Source organism: Protopterus annectens, chromosome 2.part0 (genome assembly GCF_019279795.1).
Source record: "Protopterus annectens isolate FY-2018-M chromosome 2.part0, PAN1.0, whole genome shotgun sequence".
NCBI lineage: Eukaryota > Metazoa > Chordata > Ceratodontiformes > Protopteridae > Protopterus > Protopterus annectens.
The window spans coordinates 69,225,179-69,244,365 of NC_056728.1; the positions used below are offsets into that span (position 1 = coordinate 69,225,179).

The 19,187-nt window shown below is 42.5% G+C and overlaps 1 protein-coding gene across 1 annotated transcript in view; it reads left to right on the forward strand.

The window, feature by feature from the left end:
• The window catches only part of PCNT (pericentrin), a gene marked incomplete in the record, with an annotated part of 2,997,294 nt that overhangs the window by 408,250 nt on the left and 2,569,857 nt on the right, over positions 1-19,187 (forward strand). Inside the window, 2 exon segments of the mRNA XM_044060288.1 lie at positions 7,099-7,275; positions 7,783-8,038. Of these exon segments, the coding sequence (XP_043916223.1) occupies positions 7,099-7,275; positions 7,783-8,038 (433 nt within the window).

The window sequence follows — 19,187 nt, forward strand, 5'->3', positions numbered from 1 at the left end:
GTGACAGCTCACTTGAGAAGTCTCGGATTCCAAGTGTTTCCCTATATCGACGACTGGCTCCTCACTGCCACCTCCAAGCATCTACTCATTCGAGCGCTGATGGCCACAGTAACCTTGGGTCTGTCGCTAGGAATCACTTTCAATTGGAAAAAATCTGTGCTGCGGGCATCTCAGCTATCACCTTTATAGGCGCAGAGTTAGACACAAAAAGGATGCGGGCATTTTTGCCATCAGAGAGAATTCAGGTTCTACAATCACAGGTTCTAAATTTGTTACCCAAATCTCGAGTTCCTGCCAGACAGATTCTTCAGTTATTGGGTTCGATGACTGCAACTATCCTCCTAGTACCGTTAGCCAGGCTGCACATGCGGGTGCTGCAGTGGCTATTATCGGTTCAATGGTCATACCAAGAACTTCCCCTGAACCACCTAGTTCTGATTACGGACAGTTGTCGTCGGGGCCTCCGTTGGTGGCTATGTCGGTCCAACCTGGACCGGGGGCGTCCTTTCACCCTTCAGCCCCCTGTTGCCACAGTGACCATGGACGCCTCCCAGATAGGGTGGGGGGGTCATTATCTGGACAGGTCTGTCCAGGGCACTTGGCAGGATTGCGAAGCGCACCTTCACATCAATATCCTGGAAATGAGAGTGGTGCTTCTGGTTTTACAAACACTTCATCATGCTCTCCCCCAAGGTACTATTGCGATTCTATCCGACAACATGTCGGTAGTTTGGCACATATACAAGCAGGGCAGAACCAGGTCCTACCCCCTTTGCAGGGAGGCCATGAGAGTATGGCGCTGGGCCATAGCCTCTCGACGTTTCTTAGTAGCCACGCACATTTCGGGAAAAGCCAATGTGATTGCAGACAGGCTCAGCAGGACTCTCCTGTTGCCCCACGAGTGGTCCCTCAACAACAGAGTGGCTGCGCAGATCTTAGCCAAATGGGGCCTCCCTTGTTGCGACTTGTTCGCCAGCCCCAACAACGCGAAGTGCAGAGAGTTCTTCACTCTGACACCCTCTCAGGGACAGTCTCCCAGGGACGCTCTCGCCCACAATTGGCCCCCGGGTCTGCTTTATGCCTTCCCCCCGATTCCCCTTCTCCCGAGGGTGATTCAGAAGGCTCTTCATGTCGGGTGCCACATGATTTTGGTCGCCCCACATTGGCCCCATCAGGTTTGGTTCCCATTTCTTCAGAAGTATACGGTACAGGGCCCTTGGTTTCTGGACCCAGTGCCGGATCTGTTATCCAATCCGTCGGGACACTCTTATCTGTCCCTCCGGTCGCTGCGACTGTCTGCTTGGTTACCACTTATTTGTCTTCTTCCCACAAGCCGTCTACCGTTAAGCTGTATTCCAGCAAATGGAAAAGGTTTGTTTGTTGGGCCCAGCAACGGGGCATTGATCCTCTTACGGCCCCATTTCCGCAGGTCTTGGAATTTCTAGCTTCATTGTTTCATTCTGGCTCTTCAGTTTCCACACTTAAAGTTCAATTGGCTGCTATATCTAATTTTCATGTTGCTATAGAGCCTTCTTTAATGGCTAACAGACTGTGCAAGTCCTTTCTTAAGGGAGCCTGGCTTTTCAGGCCTCCTATGGCTCATCCCGTGCCCCCTTGGGACTTAAATTTGGTTCTGGCCTCCTTAACTGCCCGTCCCTTTGAGCCGGCAGCCACTTGTGATATAAAATTCCTGTCGTGGAAAACTGCTCTTCTAGTGGCAATAACTTCTGCTAAGCGTGTTTCAGAGCTTCAGGCTCTCTGTTCTTCCCCTCCTTATTTGATCTTTCACAAAGACAGAGTTTCCCTTAGATTGAATCCATCCTTTTTGCCTAAGGTAGCATCCCCTTTATGCATTCAGCAATCATTGGAGCTCCCAGTTTTCTTTCCAAATTTTTCTAATAGAGCAGAATATACCTTCCACCAGTTGGATGTTCACAGGCAACTGCGTTTTTACTTGCATAGGACCACTCAGACTCGAAAATCTGACCAACTGTTTGTGTCCTTTGCGGAGAATAGGTTAGGTCTTCCAGTTGCCAAAGCCACAATTGCCAAATGGATTAAGGATTGCATCTCTTTCATTTATTCCCAGTCAGGCAAAGAGTTGCCTTTCCCAACCAAAGCTCATTCTACCAGGGCTATGGCCACCTCTGTAGCTTTTCATTCCAAAGTTTCAATAGATGATATCTGTGCGGCTGCTACTTGGTCTTCTCTGCACACCTTCATTTCTCATTACAAGCTTGATGTGGCTTCCCGAGGCAGAGCTTCATTTGGTTCCGCAGTTCTCAGGAGTGTGTTCCAGTGAGCCACCCGGGGTTTTAGGTGCTAGGGACACTGTCCCATCAGTTATGAATGTAGGTGAGATAGGATCCCATTACATCTTTTAGTTATGTACTTACCATAACTTTGGATGTATGGGATCCATCTCGCCTACATTCATACATACCCACCCTCCTTCCCCCTACCTTTTGGATTTGGAGGAAACATTGGTCTTGTTGAGCTCTCCTCTGGAAGGGCTCTAGTTGGTTACAGTTATTGGTATGTGTTCTGTACCTGTATGTATGTATGAAAGTGAACAAACAAGATCTGGGGAAGCACGGGTGGTGCATTATGGGATAAGGGGTAGCCCAGCCAATCAGAGACTTCGTTCTAGTGTATAGTGGCCGAGTCGGAGCCGATGGATCGGCTCCGAACCCATCAGTTATGAATGTAGGCGGGATGGATCCCATACATCCAAAGTTATGGTAAGTACATAACTAAAAGTTAACTACTTCAGATAAAGAAGTTATGTACTCACCATAACGTTCCATCTGAGTAGTTATACTTCATTCGTCTGCAACATTCCCTCCCTCCATCCCCCAGACCTTATCCTGTTTTCAGGTTGGTTATTGGGTTGAGTTGCATATATATTGTTAGTTGCAGCAAACTTGATCTGAGGGAAGATAGGAGATGGTAGGGCATTATGGGTAAGGGAAGGAGCTCTGAGCAGATGCTAGAAAAAAGTTGCCTGCTCGGATCCGATGCGGATCCGTATACCCACAGATTGCAGAAAAATGAAGTATAACTACTCGGATGGAATGTTATGGTGAGTACATAACTTCTTTTTTTCTGGAATAAACATACTTTTCCTACAACTTTTTAATCACCTACACAGCTGGGGGGAACAAAATAGGAACTCATTTTCTAACAGGATACTGAAAATCTGCACCTTCAGCCAGGTATGTCTCCTTAATCACTCACCCCTATTATTGCTACACTCCATTACGCAACCACTGCATCACAGCCAAAGTTACGAATCCTATGAACCTGATATGACCACAGCCGAGTCACTCACCAGCCGCCTGAGTCAAGACTGAAGCCTCCCATATAACTTCTCTTCTCACAAATAGGGGTTGGGGGAGATTACAACTAAGGAGCTAGGCCCCAGGGCCAAATCTATATAGAAAACTGTATCTAAAAAGTTGTTAGTGAAGCCTTGGAATAAAACTATTGCCTCATGACTAAAAATTCAAGTTCTGAGGTAAAATGCTTTAGTGGCAACCAGTAAAATCAATAGTCCAAATTCCTAATATTTTCCGACAGGAAAGTTTAACTTTTCCTCATACAAAATGGTGAAAATGGAAGGCATCCCCAAAACGGATACTTACCTGCCCAACTATTAAGAAGCACCAACCAAAATATCTATCCTCCAAAGCCAGAGGACACAGCGGTCTTCAGCAACAAGAAGTTTCTGAAATGTTGGCACCCTTACTGCTGACTTTATACCTCTCTCCTCAAGTGGTATAGTTTTTAGGTTGTGTGGAAAGTACCCTAAAATTTTGGACACTGGTCAGCTGTTCAGTCCTTGGCAGAATATGTCCCATATAACTTAGGCTGCTGCAAAAGTGATCCAGTGATGAAAACTTAAGTTTTGCTTTTCCAGATAAAAAAAATACTAAGAATATTTTGGACTATGGCACAAACAACAAGACTATAGGCAAAAGATGCTTTCTCAATAAAGCAGTGTCTCCCACCAGTCTTTTCCTCAAGGGTAATACAGAAGATAAACGAGAACAAGAGAGAAGTGCTGGTTTATAGTACTGTTTTGGTTGAAACAGCACTAGTTCTTCCTCCTGAGCGTGGTAAGGTTGGAATGCTTTTATACTGCCGTAGTTTATTATCCCTTGACCCACAACAGATTCATGTCTACACCACAACTTGAAGTCCCCAAGAATGACAACTTTGGATGATATAGTACTCATGCCCTTTAGGTACATTTTCTGAAGATGTTATCTTAAGTGTGTTTAGAAAGCTAAATACAAGGAAGGTGAGTCTAGTAAAAGGAAAAGACCTTTCCTTTGGTGATAGAGAGTTGTCCAATGTGGGGAAATATGCCCTTTTCCCCACTGCAGTGCGATCCCAGAGTCTGTGTATATATAGTTGTATGTTTTGTGGGGGGCATAGCTCCCCACCTAGGTGGCTTTTACATAGTCCAGCTTGGACAAGTGTTTACCTGCCCTGAGAAAAATTGGCTCTTCAGGGTTTTCATTGTTCAATATTTTTGTTTCAGGAAAATAAAATGTAGTGTTGTGGATTTCACGATATACAGTTAGCGCTACATATATAAAATCACCTGTGGCAGTGAAGCAGAAAGGTAGTAAAAGAAAAGTCTTTTACCAAAAATAGCTGTATAGAGAAGCTTCATGAACCTCAGTATGGTATGACTAAATTAGAGAAAAGCATTTGACAGCATTATTCATCTTTTTTTTTTTTTTTTTAAGAACTTGCAATCGTATAGGTTAAGTACCGCATTAGTTTATAGTGACAATGAAAAAATGGCAAATTTTCTTGTTGTCTAAGTAGAGAAAAATACTGATATTCTGGTATTAAAATCTGGCAAAGAACATTCCAGAGTGATGCTTTATATATTCCCTGTTGTTTTGTCTTGCACTTGGCCCATTTAGTTATTTACTTAACCGCCTTGATGTGGTTATAATTCAAGACCAATGTCAAGTGGAATCTTGTCTTATTTTTGTGACGGACTTACTACTGTGTTGTGTTTTTGTTAAGTAAACTCATTAGGTACAGCTGCCTGTATGTATTCTGGGTGACGGAGGAGCACAGTTTGTTTGAATGACTTGCGCATTGTCATAAAGCAGATGAATTAAGAGCAAAAGAAACAAGACCAGTACTGACAGGGAGAAGCTAGTTAGTAACTCTTAACTAATTCTTCTGGGCTAAGCTGTCAGATTAGTAAAATTTATCTAAGGAAATTTTGATGTAATGTATGAGTGACCATTTTGTTTTAATAAATTTGTGAGCACAGGGATTATGGCAGGAAAATTTGATGCATCAAGAAAATGTCAGTCTGGTTGAAAATTTTAATGTACAGGTTCTAGTAAGGTGGTTGTATAAACTGAGCAAAGTAGAATGATGAAATAATTATAAAGATTATTAATGAATATTTTGGAAGACAGAAGGTATTACTGGAAATACTTGTTGGCATTTGATTAGATCCTGTCTGGTTAATCTGGTAAACTTCTTTTGAAAGGCTTACAGAGGTTGTAGATGGTGGCCGTTCAGTGCATATGATGTATCTGATCTGGCTTTGACACCATTCCCCAAACTGGCATCATACAAAAGCCAAGTGCTTTGAAAATCAGGCCATATGTGGCAAGATGGATAGCAAACTGGCTGAAAGACGGAACTCGCACTATGTCATCGGAAAATATGGAAGTGACTAGCGGTGTCCCGCAGGGCTGTTTGCTTGGACTATTTTTGGAATTTTCTTTTCAGATCCCGGAGCAAAAGGTCCAGGACTTCTGGCTAACAAAGTTTGCAGAAGAGTGCAGACTGAAGGTGGTCACCCTGCGACTCCCAAACTCTCTAAATAAATTCTTCACAGTAAACTTTTTGTGTACTAAAAATGGGCTTATAGTAAATGTTAAATATGGTGTTATCACTTTTATTAGATGGCCCTTCCTGTCCTTGTACTGTATAGACAACACATCAATACAAAATGAAAATGTAGTCTGGGACCTAGGTACCTGGGTTGATACTTCTCCCGCTTTTAACTATCACGTGACAATAATTGCCAGGAAATGCTTTTATTTAGCCCAACTAATTACAAATTAATATTATGGACTAAAAGAGGTAATCACTCCATTTTTACTCAACATTGATTAGGCTAATTATTGAGTACAGCACTCTTTGGGATATATTCCACTAAAGATATAAAACAACTAAAAAGACCCCAAAGGTTCCAGGCCAGAAAGATCACAGGCCTAACATTACTGTTTAGCTACAGTGGCTGGGAACTATCCGTTCATTCCTTATTTTGCAAACGTTTGGGGGGGGGGTTCTGACTCACTTAATAAGCCATTAGTGACCCAATCGTCTTGAACGTCCTGTTTCTGTGCAAGACCAGTTTCTCCACCCGGATTTGTAGTGGCGCTCAATGTTTACGTACAGAAAAAAACATATGTTGGAGGGATCAGTTTATATTCCAGTACCTTCAAAACTTTTGGAATAAACTTCCCCTACATGTCAAGCAATGCTTCTCATGGTCTTCCTTTTAATTGTAATCTCAATGACTGGATGTTTCTCTTCACATTTACACCTGAACTGACCTGTATGATCCTTCTGGAAAAAGGAGGTGCAGCCTGAGGGGAGGGTGCACTGGCAAGGCATGAATAGAATGGAATAGAACTTGGTGGCCCTTTGAATATCTATGAATGTGAGGTTTAAGATGAAGCTATAAATCTACTTGCTCTTGGTGCTAAATTGTATTGCTTTGGTGCGATTCATTTGACATTAAGGGTTAGATAATTTAGAAAACTACTTCATAATTATCAGTTAATATATTTAAAAAAAATGTGTATTGCAAGATCAGGTATCTCCTATTTTGAGAGCAGGCATGGATTATGGAAGTCTAGAGTTGGAAGTGTACACACCTCTTAACATTTTCAGACTTGAAGTATTGTTTAGCTGAGAGAAAATGACTGACCAGGTCATCCTCCCCAGGCAGGTACAATAAACATAAATGATCTTACTAGAATTAAAGTAATGTTTCCATGTTATGCAATTGCTTTTGTTAAAAACTGTGCACCATTGGTTGGTTAGGTTCATGAGCGAGAACATGAACGGGAAGTTATTGAATTAATGGAGAAACATCAGAATGATATAAAGCAACTTCGAGATGAACTCACCCAAGAGCAACAAGAGTTGTTTGACAATCTTCGTGAACAAATCAATTCCGCACATCAGGCTGAATTTCAGAAGTGGCAGCTTCAAGTGCAGGTAAGAAAAAAATTAAACCCACAGTAGTTCTTTTTATGTGTATAACTGTATTTCTGATTTTGTGGTCTGTTGACAAATTGCTATGATTACATAAGTGTTACGAATTTTCCCTTTTGAGTGTTGCTTTTCTTTGCAAATACCATCGTGCACTTCAGTTGTGTGTTGGGCTGTGGAGTAGTAGTGAGGAATTTGCCATTCTGAGCAGTTTTTCAGTGCCTGGTATAGGTGCTTTTGCTGCTATTGTTTTATATAAATATATATATATATATATATATATATATATATAAATATATATATATATATATATATATATATATATGCACACACACGTGTGTATACATCAAGTATACGTGTGAGCTTCATTTTTTTTTTTTCAGCAGGTAGTGTCGACATTGATTATGAATAGGCTTAATTAACCTCATGAACTGCCGGACATGTGTATTTAAATAAGAAAACTGACCTTTGATTCGTCCATTTCATCTAGTGTACTGTATTTTGCCATTTTAGACTGAACACCATTTAGAACTGGAAGCTTTGAGGTTGAGCCTAGCTAATATTCATACAGCACAGCTTGAACTATCCCAGTCCAATATGCAAAAGGAGAAGGAAGCGGCACTTACAGAACTTAGGCAGATGATGAATGATTATCGGGCTCAGGAGGTAGCTGTGCTGCAGAGCCGGCAGAAGTTTGAGCTGGATCGACTGAAGGAACAGCACAAACAAGAACTGGAACTTATGATGCAGCACCATGCTCAGCAAATGGGTATAATATTAATGTTACCTTTTTACACCTTAATTTCATGATTTAGAAGCAGATATATAGTAGTTAATTCTAGATTTCTTTCAGTAATTTGTCTACTTTGAATAATGATGGCATTGTGATTAAAATCATAAATGCATCTGTATAATATAGTTCTAAATGGGTCGTCTTGGACAAACCAACCCTGTGTATACTGTGCTAAATGTACTGCATATCATACTGATATCTTGTATTTTGGTAATTACATTTAAATAACTAACTGTGTTTTGCAGAAGAGGTCATACCCTCTGCACTCTCTGATGGTGGGAATTTTACTTCCAAACCCCTGAGCTAGGGTTGCCACCTTTTCAAATGCCCAAAGTGGGAAATTTTTTGTAGACATGTCAGATTTTGCAGGACAGAACATACCCATGGCCAGTACAAAGGATAGAACTTAACTTTTTTGTCAAAATAAGCACTTATTCTTGTAGCTGAGTTGCTTATGGTATTTCATGTAATATATAGGGGTTTCAGATAAAAAATAATTTTTATGCAACCATTGAAGAAAACTTATGAAATAATTTTGTCCTAAAATATCAGGACATTTGCCATTTTTTTTGATGTACACAACTGCACAAAGAGGGGCTGTCCCTCTCTAAGTGGGACAGGTGGCTAACCCTACCCTTAGCACTGCTTGTACTACCTCTGATGTCAGAGCCAGCTGGGAGAAAGGGAATAAATTATCGCTTTTTTAAGTTGCTGTGACCTCAGGGGTAGTATATTTAGAGATCCTGGTGTATGAGTACAGCACTGTCGTGAGGAGTGTCCCCTTCCCTTGCAAACATAATGCAATTTATTTTTTAATATTTCCTCTGCAGTAGTGATCTTGGGACTCTGTAAGCTTGGTGTTAGATTAATTTTTGGGGTACCAAAACAGACTCTTTTTTTTTTTTTTTTTTTTTTTTTTTAAGTACTGCAGCACAGAACTAGATCATAGCTAAGAAAAAGTAAAGTGTATCCTTTGCTTTAGTCGTAGCTTGTAGTCAGAGGCTGAACTTCAGAAAACTTTATTAAAGTGAGGTTGCAGTTTGAAGGATTACCTTGATCTTAGACTGATGTCCATTAAAAGTTTTGATCAGCTCTGGTCATTTGAGACTTGACCGTGCTGTTTCTTTTACTGTGCTATGTTTAGGTTGGAGAGCAGATTTATTAACTTTAGCTTTCCTAGAATTCGTCTACCGTGCTCTCGTTCCAGTTGCTTTCAGTACTGTCCTACTACAGTGTTTTTGGGGAGTGTTTAATACCTTTTTCATTAGCAGTAACCCTTAATTTATAGAAAGGCAATGTTGCTAGCCAAACCCAATCTGGTACTGCAAGGTCACAGGTGGTGTAAAATTGTAAAATAAACCAACCCTACTGTTAACTTATGACATATGTAGATTAGCAGTGTCTACTGTGAAAAGGCAGATGCTAACAGTTGTAGTTTACCACCTTTGTACAGTCATCCTTGTATAAATCAATAATTAGCCATTAAGCAGCCCTTTACACGTTTGAAGTAGAATAATAAGCAACTTTATGTAAAGAAAATTTTGCGACAATATGGTTTGATAATTGAAGCATATAATACCCTTTTACAGAGAAATGTAAAATAAAATGGTTTAAACTCAAAACATAAGAAAATATAGCTAGCTATATAGCTAGCTTGATTCTAAACTATGACTGCCTGAAATATCAAACTTTCATTGTTTGTTTTTCTTATCCATTGTACCCATAATATTGTTTTCCTCTGTAATATTGTTAATTTGTCTCTATTCGTATGTATTTGTATGTCTGTTTGGGGCTTTTCCCCTCGGGTCTCCACTGAAAAAGGGTAATTCTTACCCAGCTGGACCAACCCGGTTAAATGCAAATAATAATAATAACTTTGTTTACCTCAGACTCTTTTATGTCCATTTAGCAGTTAGAGAAAGCAACGAAATAACATTTGTACTCATGAGCTCACCGAGTTTGGGCAAATGATTGACTCTCTCTTTTGGAGTTGAAGTAAGGATTTTCTTTATTCCTAACCCAGGTAAAAGTCAGTCATAACACTCAAGGTATGCAAAAACTGGATGGATTAACTGCTGAGGTGTAAAGTCACTTTTCTTGAGTGGGAAAAAAATCACTTTTTCTGCATTTAGTAAAGAAGTTCTGACCCTTTTCTTACTTGGTTGAAATTTTAAATGTATAACTTCTCCCAATGACAGTTGCTTGTATAACCAGAAAAGTGTAACACAAAATTAGGTAATACAGCTTTTTATTGGAAGTAGCAGCATCAGGAGCCCGGAGCTGTGGCTCTGTTCATGTGCATGTTGGGAGAAACAGTTGAGCCCTATAGCATTTATGCAGGGGAATAAGTAATTTTTCTGTACAGCTTATCACATTCTGTATATTTACTGCATCGTTATTGGAAAAATAAAACAATTACAGGATGTTCTTCGTCTTCCATTGCTGCAGTCCTGACTATTGGGTATAGTCCGCGTCCAGTCGGCCCGAATACCAGAGTATAAGGCTGACGTCGGTCAGGGCGCATTAGACTGACGTCAGTACGTCAGGGTACTAATCGCATGACCGGCGCCATATCCTCAGTCTTTTGCCGCATGGTCCGATGCAGAAGCAGTTTTGCGAGTGCAGGTTGGCGTTCTGAAATATTTCCGAAACCGGAGTTTCAGACCGAAACAGAGTTGGCTAAGTACCCGTTGGGAACATTTTGGTTTTTCTTGCCTCAGTATTTTACCGGATGTCAGAAAAAGTGAATAACTGTATTTCTTGTGGGAAACAGATACCTCATAGGGATTATCATACCTTGTGTATACCTTGTTTAGGGCCTGAGCACGACGTTGTTGGTTGCCGCTCTTGTGCTAGGTTTAACAAACGCACTATTAAGAGGAGGTTAGACTGTGCCAGGTTAGTGTTTGGGAAGCGTTGCAATTATAAAATGCCGCCGGATGCTCCGGCGCCCGCTTCCAAGAAGCGCAAGGATAAAACAGTGAAGCCTAGGGTCGATGAACCGGCAGTCCCGGACGTCGGTTCTTTAGAAGGCTCAGGGGAGCCGGAGGTTTTGCCAGGAGTTTCCATGGAGTCCCAGGCTGAAACTATACTATTACAGGATGTGCCCTCTCAGGAGGTAGGCCAGGCTGAGGGGCTTCTCAGGTGACTGTTCTTCCCTCTCTTCCCAAGGTAGTTAGAGCCTCTCCTTCTGTTGCCAAAACTTCTTTGAGAGGTAGGCCTAGTTCAGCTTCAGTCGGGGCTTCTCCTAGCATTTCGGGTTCTGTACCTAAGAAACATATGCTTAAAATGGCAGAGGATTTGATTACTATGATTAGAGGTTCTATGCCCCGCCTGATAAGAGGCCTAGGGTGGAACCGAGTTTGATAGTTTTGAACAGTGTTCAGAGGCTTCAGAATCTTCTGTGGAAGATATGCAGGAGTATCCTACTTATTCTGATTCTGATGTGGATGATTCCACTCCTACAGCTTCTCCGCCTGAGGATTTCTCATTTTCAGAGACTCTGCATTCCATGAGGAGCACTTTAAATGGGAAGGCCAGGATTACTCTGATTCCAGGAAAAGGCTTAGGGAATTCTTGTTTTTACCCCAGCATAGGCCTTTAGCTATTCCTCCTGTGTTGAATGTGGTGGAAGATGTTTTTGCAGAGGCTTGCCTGAACCCTGACTCTTTGCCTCCTGCTCCTGTTAAGCCTGATAGGTATTATAGGGTGCCCGAAGCTCATAAATATTTGTTTAAGAGTCCTAGGGCGGACCCAGAAACAATTTCTCAAGGGCCTAAAGGTGTTAAGGCTTCTGTGGTTAAAAATCCTGTTCCCACTGATAAAGAGGCAAGGGCTTTGGATAGGTGGGGAAAGAAAGTGTATACTTCTTCCACTCTAGCCATGAGAGCATTGAATTGTCAGTTTCACATGCTAAAATATCAGAATTATCTCCTTTCACAATTGAAATCTAAGGTGGATGCTTTGGCGGAAGGTATTGAGTGTAAAGAGTTGCTGGATTTGGTTCATGTGTCTGAACAAGTGGGTAAGCATTCTTTGCAATGTGGTTTTGATGCTGTACAGGCCTCCTCGAGGGTGGCTGCTACCAGTTCTGTTCTTCGCAGGCATGCCTGGTTGAAGGATCAGAATTTAGCTGAGCATGTTAAGACAAGGATTTTGGATGCTCCTTTACAGTCTGATGTGTTGTTTGGATCGCCTGTGGAAGCAGTTTTAAAGAAAATGGAGGACAAAGCTAAGTCTATGCAAACTGTTAAAGATTTTTGCAGGTGCAGCCACCAAAGTTTAGTAGAAATTGGCCTGCTAAGGGGTGGACATATCCTGCTTATGATTCCCAGTCTAGGGGTAGGTCTAGACGTGGTAGGGGCAGGGCTCAAGGTTCTTTTAGGCCTAGACAAGGAGTTCACCTGCTCAGACTTCTGGTGAGGGCAGGGGTCAGTCCTTTCGTAAACAGACCCAATGACCTGTCTTTTCAGCTGCCAGCAGATTCCGTCTGGCAGCTCCTTTGGGAGGAAGACTGTCTCTTTTCAAAGAAAATTGGGATTTAATTACTCAAGACAAATGGGTGTTGGATATCATTCACCACGGTTACAGATTTTATTTCCATACAATGCCCCTTTCAAAGGCATGCCAGACGTTCCTCCTCCACAAAGAAAAGAGGCTCACAAGCAAGTTTCTCAGTTACTTCAGATAGGGGCCATTCAGCCAGTCCCTGTATCAGAAAGGGGCCTAGGATTTTATTCTCGCCTGTTCCTTGTACCAAAGAAGGGGAACACGTGGAGACCAATTTTGGATTTATCTCTCCTCAACACGTTTTGGACATTCCCAAGTTCAAGATGTTGGCGTTACAACAGCTTTTACCTCTGCTGGGCAAAGATCACTGGATGGTAACTTTAGATCTCAAGGAAGCTTACCTTCATGTGCCTATAAGGCTAAGTTGCAGGAAGTATCTGCGGTTTCGAGCTGGAAATTCTCATTATCAGTTCTCTGCATTGCCCTTTGGCTTATCTACTGCCCAGAGTATTCACAAAGGTTCTGGCCCCAGTGATAGCTTACTTCAGGCTTCAAGGAATTCAAATCTATCCTTACTTGGGCGACTGCCTGATTCTGGCTCAAGAAAAGGAAGACCTTCTACAACATCTGGAATATGTTATAGCAGTGCTAAGATGCCTAGGGTATTCTGTGAACGAAATAAAGTCCAGTCTAGTACCCTCTCAGGACATGTGCTTTCTGGGTGTGAGACTGAATACAGCAGCCCAGATGGCCTTTTAACCCCGGACAAACAAAAGAGTCTGTCACTTTACTTCCATCAACTATCTCATCAGTCCGTGCTGACTGCAAGGACAGTCCTTCAAGCATTAGGGTTCATGGCATCTTGTATTCTGGTGCTTCCCAATGCCAAACTGCATATGAGGAAGCTACAGTGGTATCTCAAAAATGTATGGACACAGCACTGCCAGGATTTGGACACTGTCCTTCAAATAATACCTTGCCTTCGAAAAGAATTCTTGTGGTGGGCTCAGGAATGTCACCTAAACAAGGGACTCTCTGTGACCCGGCCAGAGGCAAGTCAGATCTTAACGACAGATGCCTCGGACCTTGCTTGGGGAGCTCATCTAAATGGAAAGTGGATACAAGACAAGTGGCCTGCCAGACTACAGCATCTACATATCAACATGAAGGAGATGTTAGCAGTCCAGTTTGCATTAATGGCTTTCAAGGAGTTACTTCTTCCAGGGCAGGTGTTGATTCTAACAGACAACACAACTGTCATGTGGTACATCAACAAGCAAGGGGGAACACATTCTTATCCTCTATGCAGGCAAGCAATGATTTTATGGGAGACTGCGCTAAGCTTGCAACTAACTCTTCAGGCAAGGTTTCTGCCAGGAGCACAGAACTCCTTAGCAGATGTGTTAAGCAGACAAATCATGGATCCCCACGAGTGGAAACTGGATCTTCATGTATTTCAGAAACTGACAGTGTCATGGGGAACTCCAGACATAGATCTGTTCGCTTCTCCACTAAACCACCAGCTGCCAAAGTATTGCACAAAGGGGTTTCATCACACAGCTTGGAAAGTGGATGCTCTGTCTTTCAGTTGGAAAAACCTTCATGTGTATGCCTTTCCACCTCTGCCTCTTCTTCCAAAGGTGCTATTAAAAGTCAGACAAGACAGGCCAAGGATGATTTTGATAGCTCCAGATTGGCCTCGGCAACACTGGTACCCACTACTACGAGTCTGGTACAGAAGCCTCCATGGCCTTTACCTCTGATTCCTCATCTGTTATCTCAGAAGGACGGTCATCTGCTCAATGTCAAGCTTCATTCTCTTCATCTAACAGCCTGGCATATTCTGTGTTGAAACACAACAGGTCTCAACTTCCTCAACAAGTTTTAAATGTGATTATGGAAGCTAGAAGACCTAGTACAAGGAGAGTGTACGCAGAAAAATGGAAGAGATTTTTATTTTGGAGTACAGCAAAGAATTTGGAGATTTCTGAGCCTAATTTGAGTGTGGCTCTTCAATATCTTACTGAGTTATTGGACAAAGGTTTGTCCTTCTCTTCCATTAAGATTCATGCTGCAGCAATTTCAGCTCACTATGATTGTGACCCACCTTTGTTTTCGCATCCTTTGTTCAAGCAGTTTCTTAGAGGGGCAAAGAATATAAGACCCCCACGAAGAGCTCCTACTCCTGCTTGGGATCTCAATTTTGTGTTGGAAAAACTTACTCTACAACCTTTTGAGCCTGCAGCTACTGCTGAATTGAAATACTTGTCATGGAAGACTGCTTTTCTGTTGGCTATTACTTCTGCAAGAAGGGTGTCTGAGTTGCAGGCCCTTATGGCAGTAGAGCAGTTTTAGATTTTCGACAAGCACAGGGTATCATTTCGAAGCAATCCTACCTTTATGCCTACGGTGGTTTCTAGTGTGTCCTTAAACCAAACTATTCATTTGCCTACGCTTTATGCAGACCCTCAAAATAAAGGGGAAAAGATTTTGCACACTTTAGATGAACACAGGCAATTGCTATTATTTAAGCAGAACTAAGGATTTTAGGCAGTCCCAGCAGTTGTTTGTTTCTTTTGCTTTGAGTTCACAGGGCAAGCCTGTGTCAAAACAAACTATTTCTAGGTGGATTGGCTTTTGCATTGCATTTTGTTATTCCCATCATGGCAAGGAGATTCCAGCTGGGATTAGGCCTCATTCCACTAGGGCTACTGCCACTTCAACAGCATTTCTAAGGGGGGTGGCAACTAAGGATATTTTGGAAGCAGCTACTTGGAGTTCAGTGCATACTTTCTCTAAGCATTATCACCTTCCTATCTACTCTAAGTCTAGGGCTGGTTTTGCCACAGCTGTTTTGCAAGGCATGTTGTCAGCTCCTACTTCTTTATGATTTGCCAGCCTCCCTACCTCTGCTTTGGGATTCTACCCAATAGTCAGGACTGCAGCAATGGAAGACGAAGAACATAGTACAGTTTTGTACCTACCATAAATGTAGATGTTCGAGATTCCATTGCTGCAGTCCAATTTACCCTCCCTCCTTCCCCCTGTATTTAGGGGTGGTTGTGTAGGTGAGTTTACATGCTTATATTTTTGTATATATTGTTGTATATATTGTACATGTTTTTGGTGCAGGTTTTTTGGGACTTGTCTTTTTAAGGTCTTCTGACATCTGGGGCAAGAAAAGACTGAGGATATGACGTCGGTCATGCGCATTAGTACCCTGACGTACTGACGTCAGTCTAATGCGCCCTGACCGACGCCAGCCTTATACTCTGGTATTCGGGCCGACTGGACGCGGACTATACCCAATAGTCAGGACTGCAGCAATGGAATCCTCGAACATCTACATTTATGGTAGGTACAAAACTGTACTTTTTGTAGAACTTTTCACATTTTATACTTTTTTTACAGAATTTTTATTGAAAAAAGGCAGACTTTGTACCTTTCCCCTCTTTCTAGACCTCATTTGAGCTGTTTGAGACATCCTAAAGAAACACAGCCTGTCTTAGGTTCATAGGTAGGTACTAGGCTATTGGCCCTAGGGCCTATATAAGCCTAGCCAAAAAGGTACCCTGGCTTTCGCATCCAAGAAAATTATTTTCCTGTGCCACTGTCGAGCAGAGCCACAGAAGTGATCCCCGGGGTGAATTTCCTATTTCCCATCTAATTATCAAGATTTTTCTTGAAGAGTGCTAATGAGGAGGTTTGTTTGATATAGATAGGTAGTTTGTTCCAGGGTATGGGGAGTCTCTGGGGCAGAAATCTATCTCTCCAGCATGTTCTGTTTATTGTGGTGACCAGGTTTAGGTCCCTAGAGCGTGTAGCTCAGAGGGATTGGGATTTCTTTAAGTGGAGCATGTCCAACAGCTCTGGGTTTGACATAGCTTTGTATGTTAGGCAGAGATTGCTTCTGAGTAGGCGATATGCGACGGAGTAAAACTGTAGTTTTTTGAGATGGTCTGCATATGGCATGTGTTTGAGGCCGGTAATCATCTTTGTGAGGTATTTCTGTAGCCTTTCCAGTTGTTGTAGATGTCTTGTGAGGTACATACCAAAAGGGGTGTTGTACTCTATAATGGGTCTAATGAGTGACGAGTAGGGGTGAACAATGACCTCTTTTTTTCCTGGATGAGAAACGTTTTGTGATGAGGTGTGCCACGTAGAAGGATTTCCTGACTACTGTGGCGATGTGATTATCAAAGGAGAGACTACTTTCCACCTGTGTCGCAAGATCTCTTATCACACTTTCAGTGTTAAGTAGACTACCGCCTATGTGGTAGTTCATGGGTGTGGAGTTTTTACCAAAGGGGATGACAGTGCACTTTTTGGCATTGAGCTTGAGGCCATGGCTTTGACACCAGGCATCTGTCTCAGTGAGGCTCTTTTGTAGGATGTCCACATTGTTAGCAGTTTTGATTATGGCTTGTAGTTTGCAGTCATCTGCAAACTTTGTTAACCAAAGACCTTCTGTGTTAGCCTGTTCTTCAGGGAAGTAGATGCCAAACAGGAGAGGACCCAGGACTGAACCCTGTGGTAATCCACTTGTCACTGGTCCGAAGTCGGATTAGGAGTCTGCTATTTTCACAGTGTGGGTTCTGTCAGTGAGGCAGTTGGCAACCCATCTTGTGACATAGGGATTTATACCTAGTTTAGTGAGTTTATCTAGAATTCCAGAGTGGGTGGGGGATGTTGTGGAAAGCCTTGGCAATATCTAGATAGGCTGTGTGAACCACCTTACCCTCGTCTAAAGCTTTGGTGACTGCTTCAAAGAAGTCTCTCAGGTTTAGGAGACATGATCTGCCTTTTACAAACCCGAACTGGGTAGGGTCCAGAGTTTGGAGATTACCAATGTCTTTGTTTATAAGTTCCATGATGTTACGTTCCATGGCCTTGCAGACCAGGCTCGTCAGGTTAATGGGGCCGTAGTTCCCAGGGTCCATGGTGGCTCCCCCTTTGTGGAGTGGGATAACAGTCACTGTGCGCCATTCAGTTGGCACAAAGCCTTAGATGAGTTATGATTGAACATGGTACTTAGATGGGGTGCCAGTTCGTTCTGTAGTTCGTGTAGAATGCAGCCTGGGATGTTGTCACGTCCCATGGATACTGTGTTCTTGGCTTTGGCGAATGTGGTTTTTGCCTGTGCAGCCGTGATTACAGGAACTATGCATTCTTCCGGTTTAGAGATGGGTCCTTTAGCGGGTGAGAGGGGGGTAAGGTTAGCACTGAACTTCTGCCAGGATGTTGGCAATATCATTTGGTTATGTATATTTAGTGCCATTGTGCTGTAACTCAGAGAAGATCTGAGTGTTGCCATTGACATGCTCGACATAGCTATAGAGTGCTTAGTAGTTGTATTTAGAATCAGTGGTGATTTTGTTTTCGTAACTAGCTTTGGATGATTTTATGAGGGATCTCTGCTTCTTAATGAGGCTGATTAGGGAGTTCCTCCAATCATGGTATTTTTTGCAACAATTTCTTTCTTCTGTTGTAGAGTTTGTTTATGGCGGGGACCACCAAATTGGCTTAATTTTTTTGGACAATAGCATCTTGGCTCTGTTAGGGATAGCACGATCCATGCACTCGTGTAAGTGCTTTATAAAGTACATTTGTGTTTAATTCAGCAGTTGTACCTCAATTGTCTATCTGCATGGGTGTCACAAAGTTTGCTACTTCTGTCTTAAGACGTGTGAAGTTGGCTTTGGAGAAATTTTTTATGGTAGTTACCCTAGTGGGGGTGGGATGTGAATGTCTAGGGTGCTTAGCTTGTGGTCAGATCTGACCAACGAGGAATTGACCTTTGGTGTGGAACACTGGTCACCCATGTTGGTAATGACCGGGTCTAGGATATTGCTGCCCCTGCTGGAGGTGTGGATAAGTTGATCCAAGGTGTTGGAATTTATGAATTCCAGAAAATGTTGAGCAAAAGAGTAGGAACAGGAGTAGTTGAAATCGCCCATTATTAGGGTGTTGGGTTGTACCCTAATATTTTCCAGTGTATCAAAAAATGAGAAGTGGGAATCCTGGGGCATGGTGGGGGATTTGTAGCAAGCTATAATTTGGATTGTGGTCTTGCCCAGAGTTAGTTGCACTTGGATAATCTTGGATGCATTATGCTGGGCAACTAGCCTGGAGGTGTGGATATTAATGAATACGGACACACCTCCACCTTTAGTGTTTCGGTCCAGGTTAGGTGGCTGAAAGGTGTGGCATGAATTATAGCCTGGTAACACAGGGGTGCTCTCTGGAGCCTTGAACCAGGTCTCTGACACTGCACAGATGCCGATGTTCTCCATCTTAAGAAGTGCCTCGAGTGAGCGCATTTTGAGGTTTAGATTTCTAGCATTGAGTAGCAATACCCTCAGATTTTGCTTGCTTGTACATGTCATGGTGGTGAATTTGTCATTTGAACCTTGCCTAAAAAGGCACTATAGCGGTGGCAAGAGCCTTAGCCAGTATCTGGAATCCCAAGGGAGACAGGTGCAGGCCATCTCTGGCAAAGCATTGTGGATGTTCGTGTTACCCTGCTGCAGTCATCACACTTGGGTTATCCTGTCGTCAGGCGGTCCCACAGTCGGACGGAATTCCAAAGTCTTAGTCCCAAGGCCGTTGTGCCCCC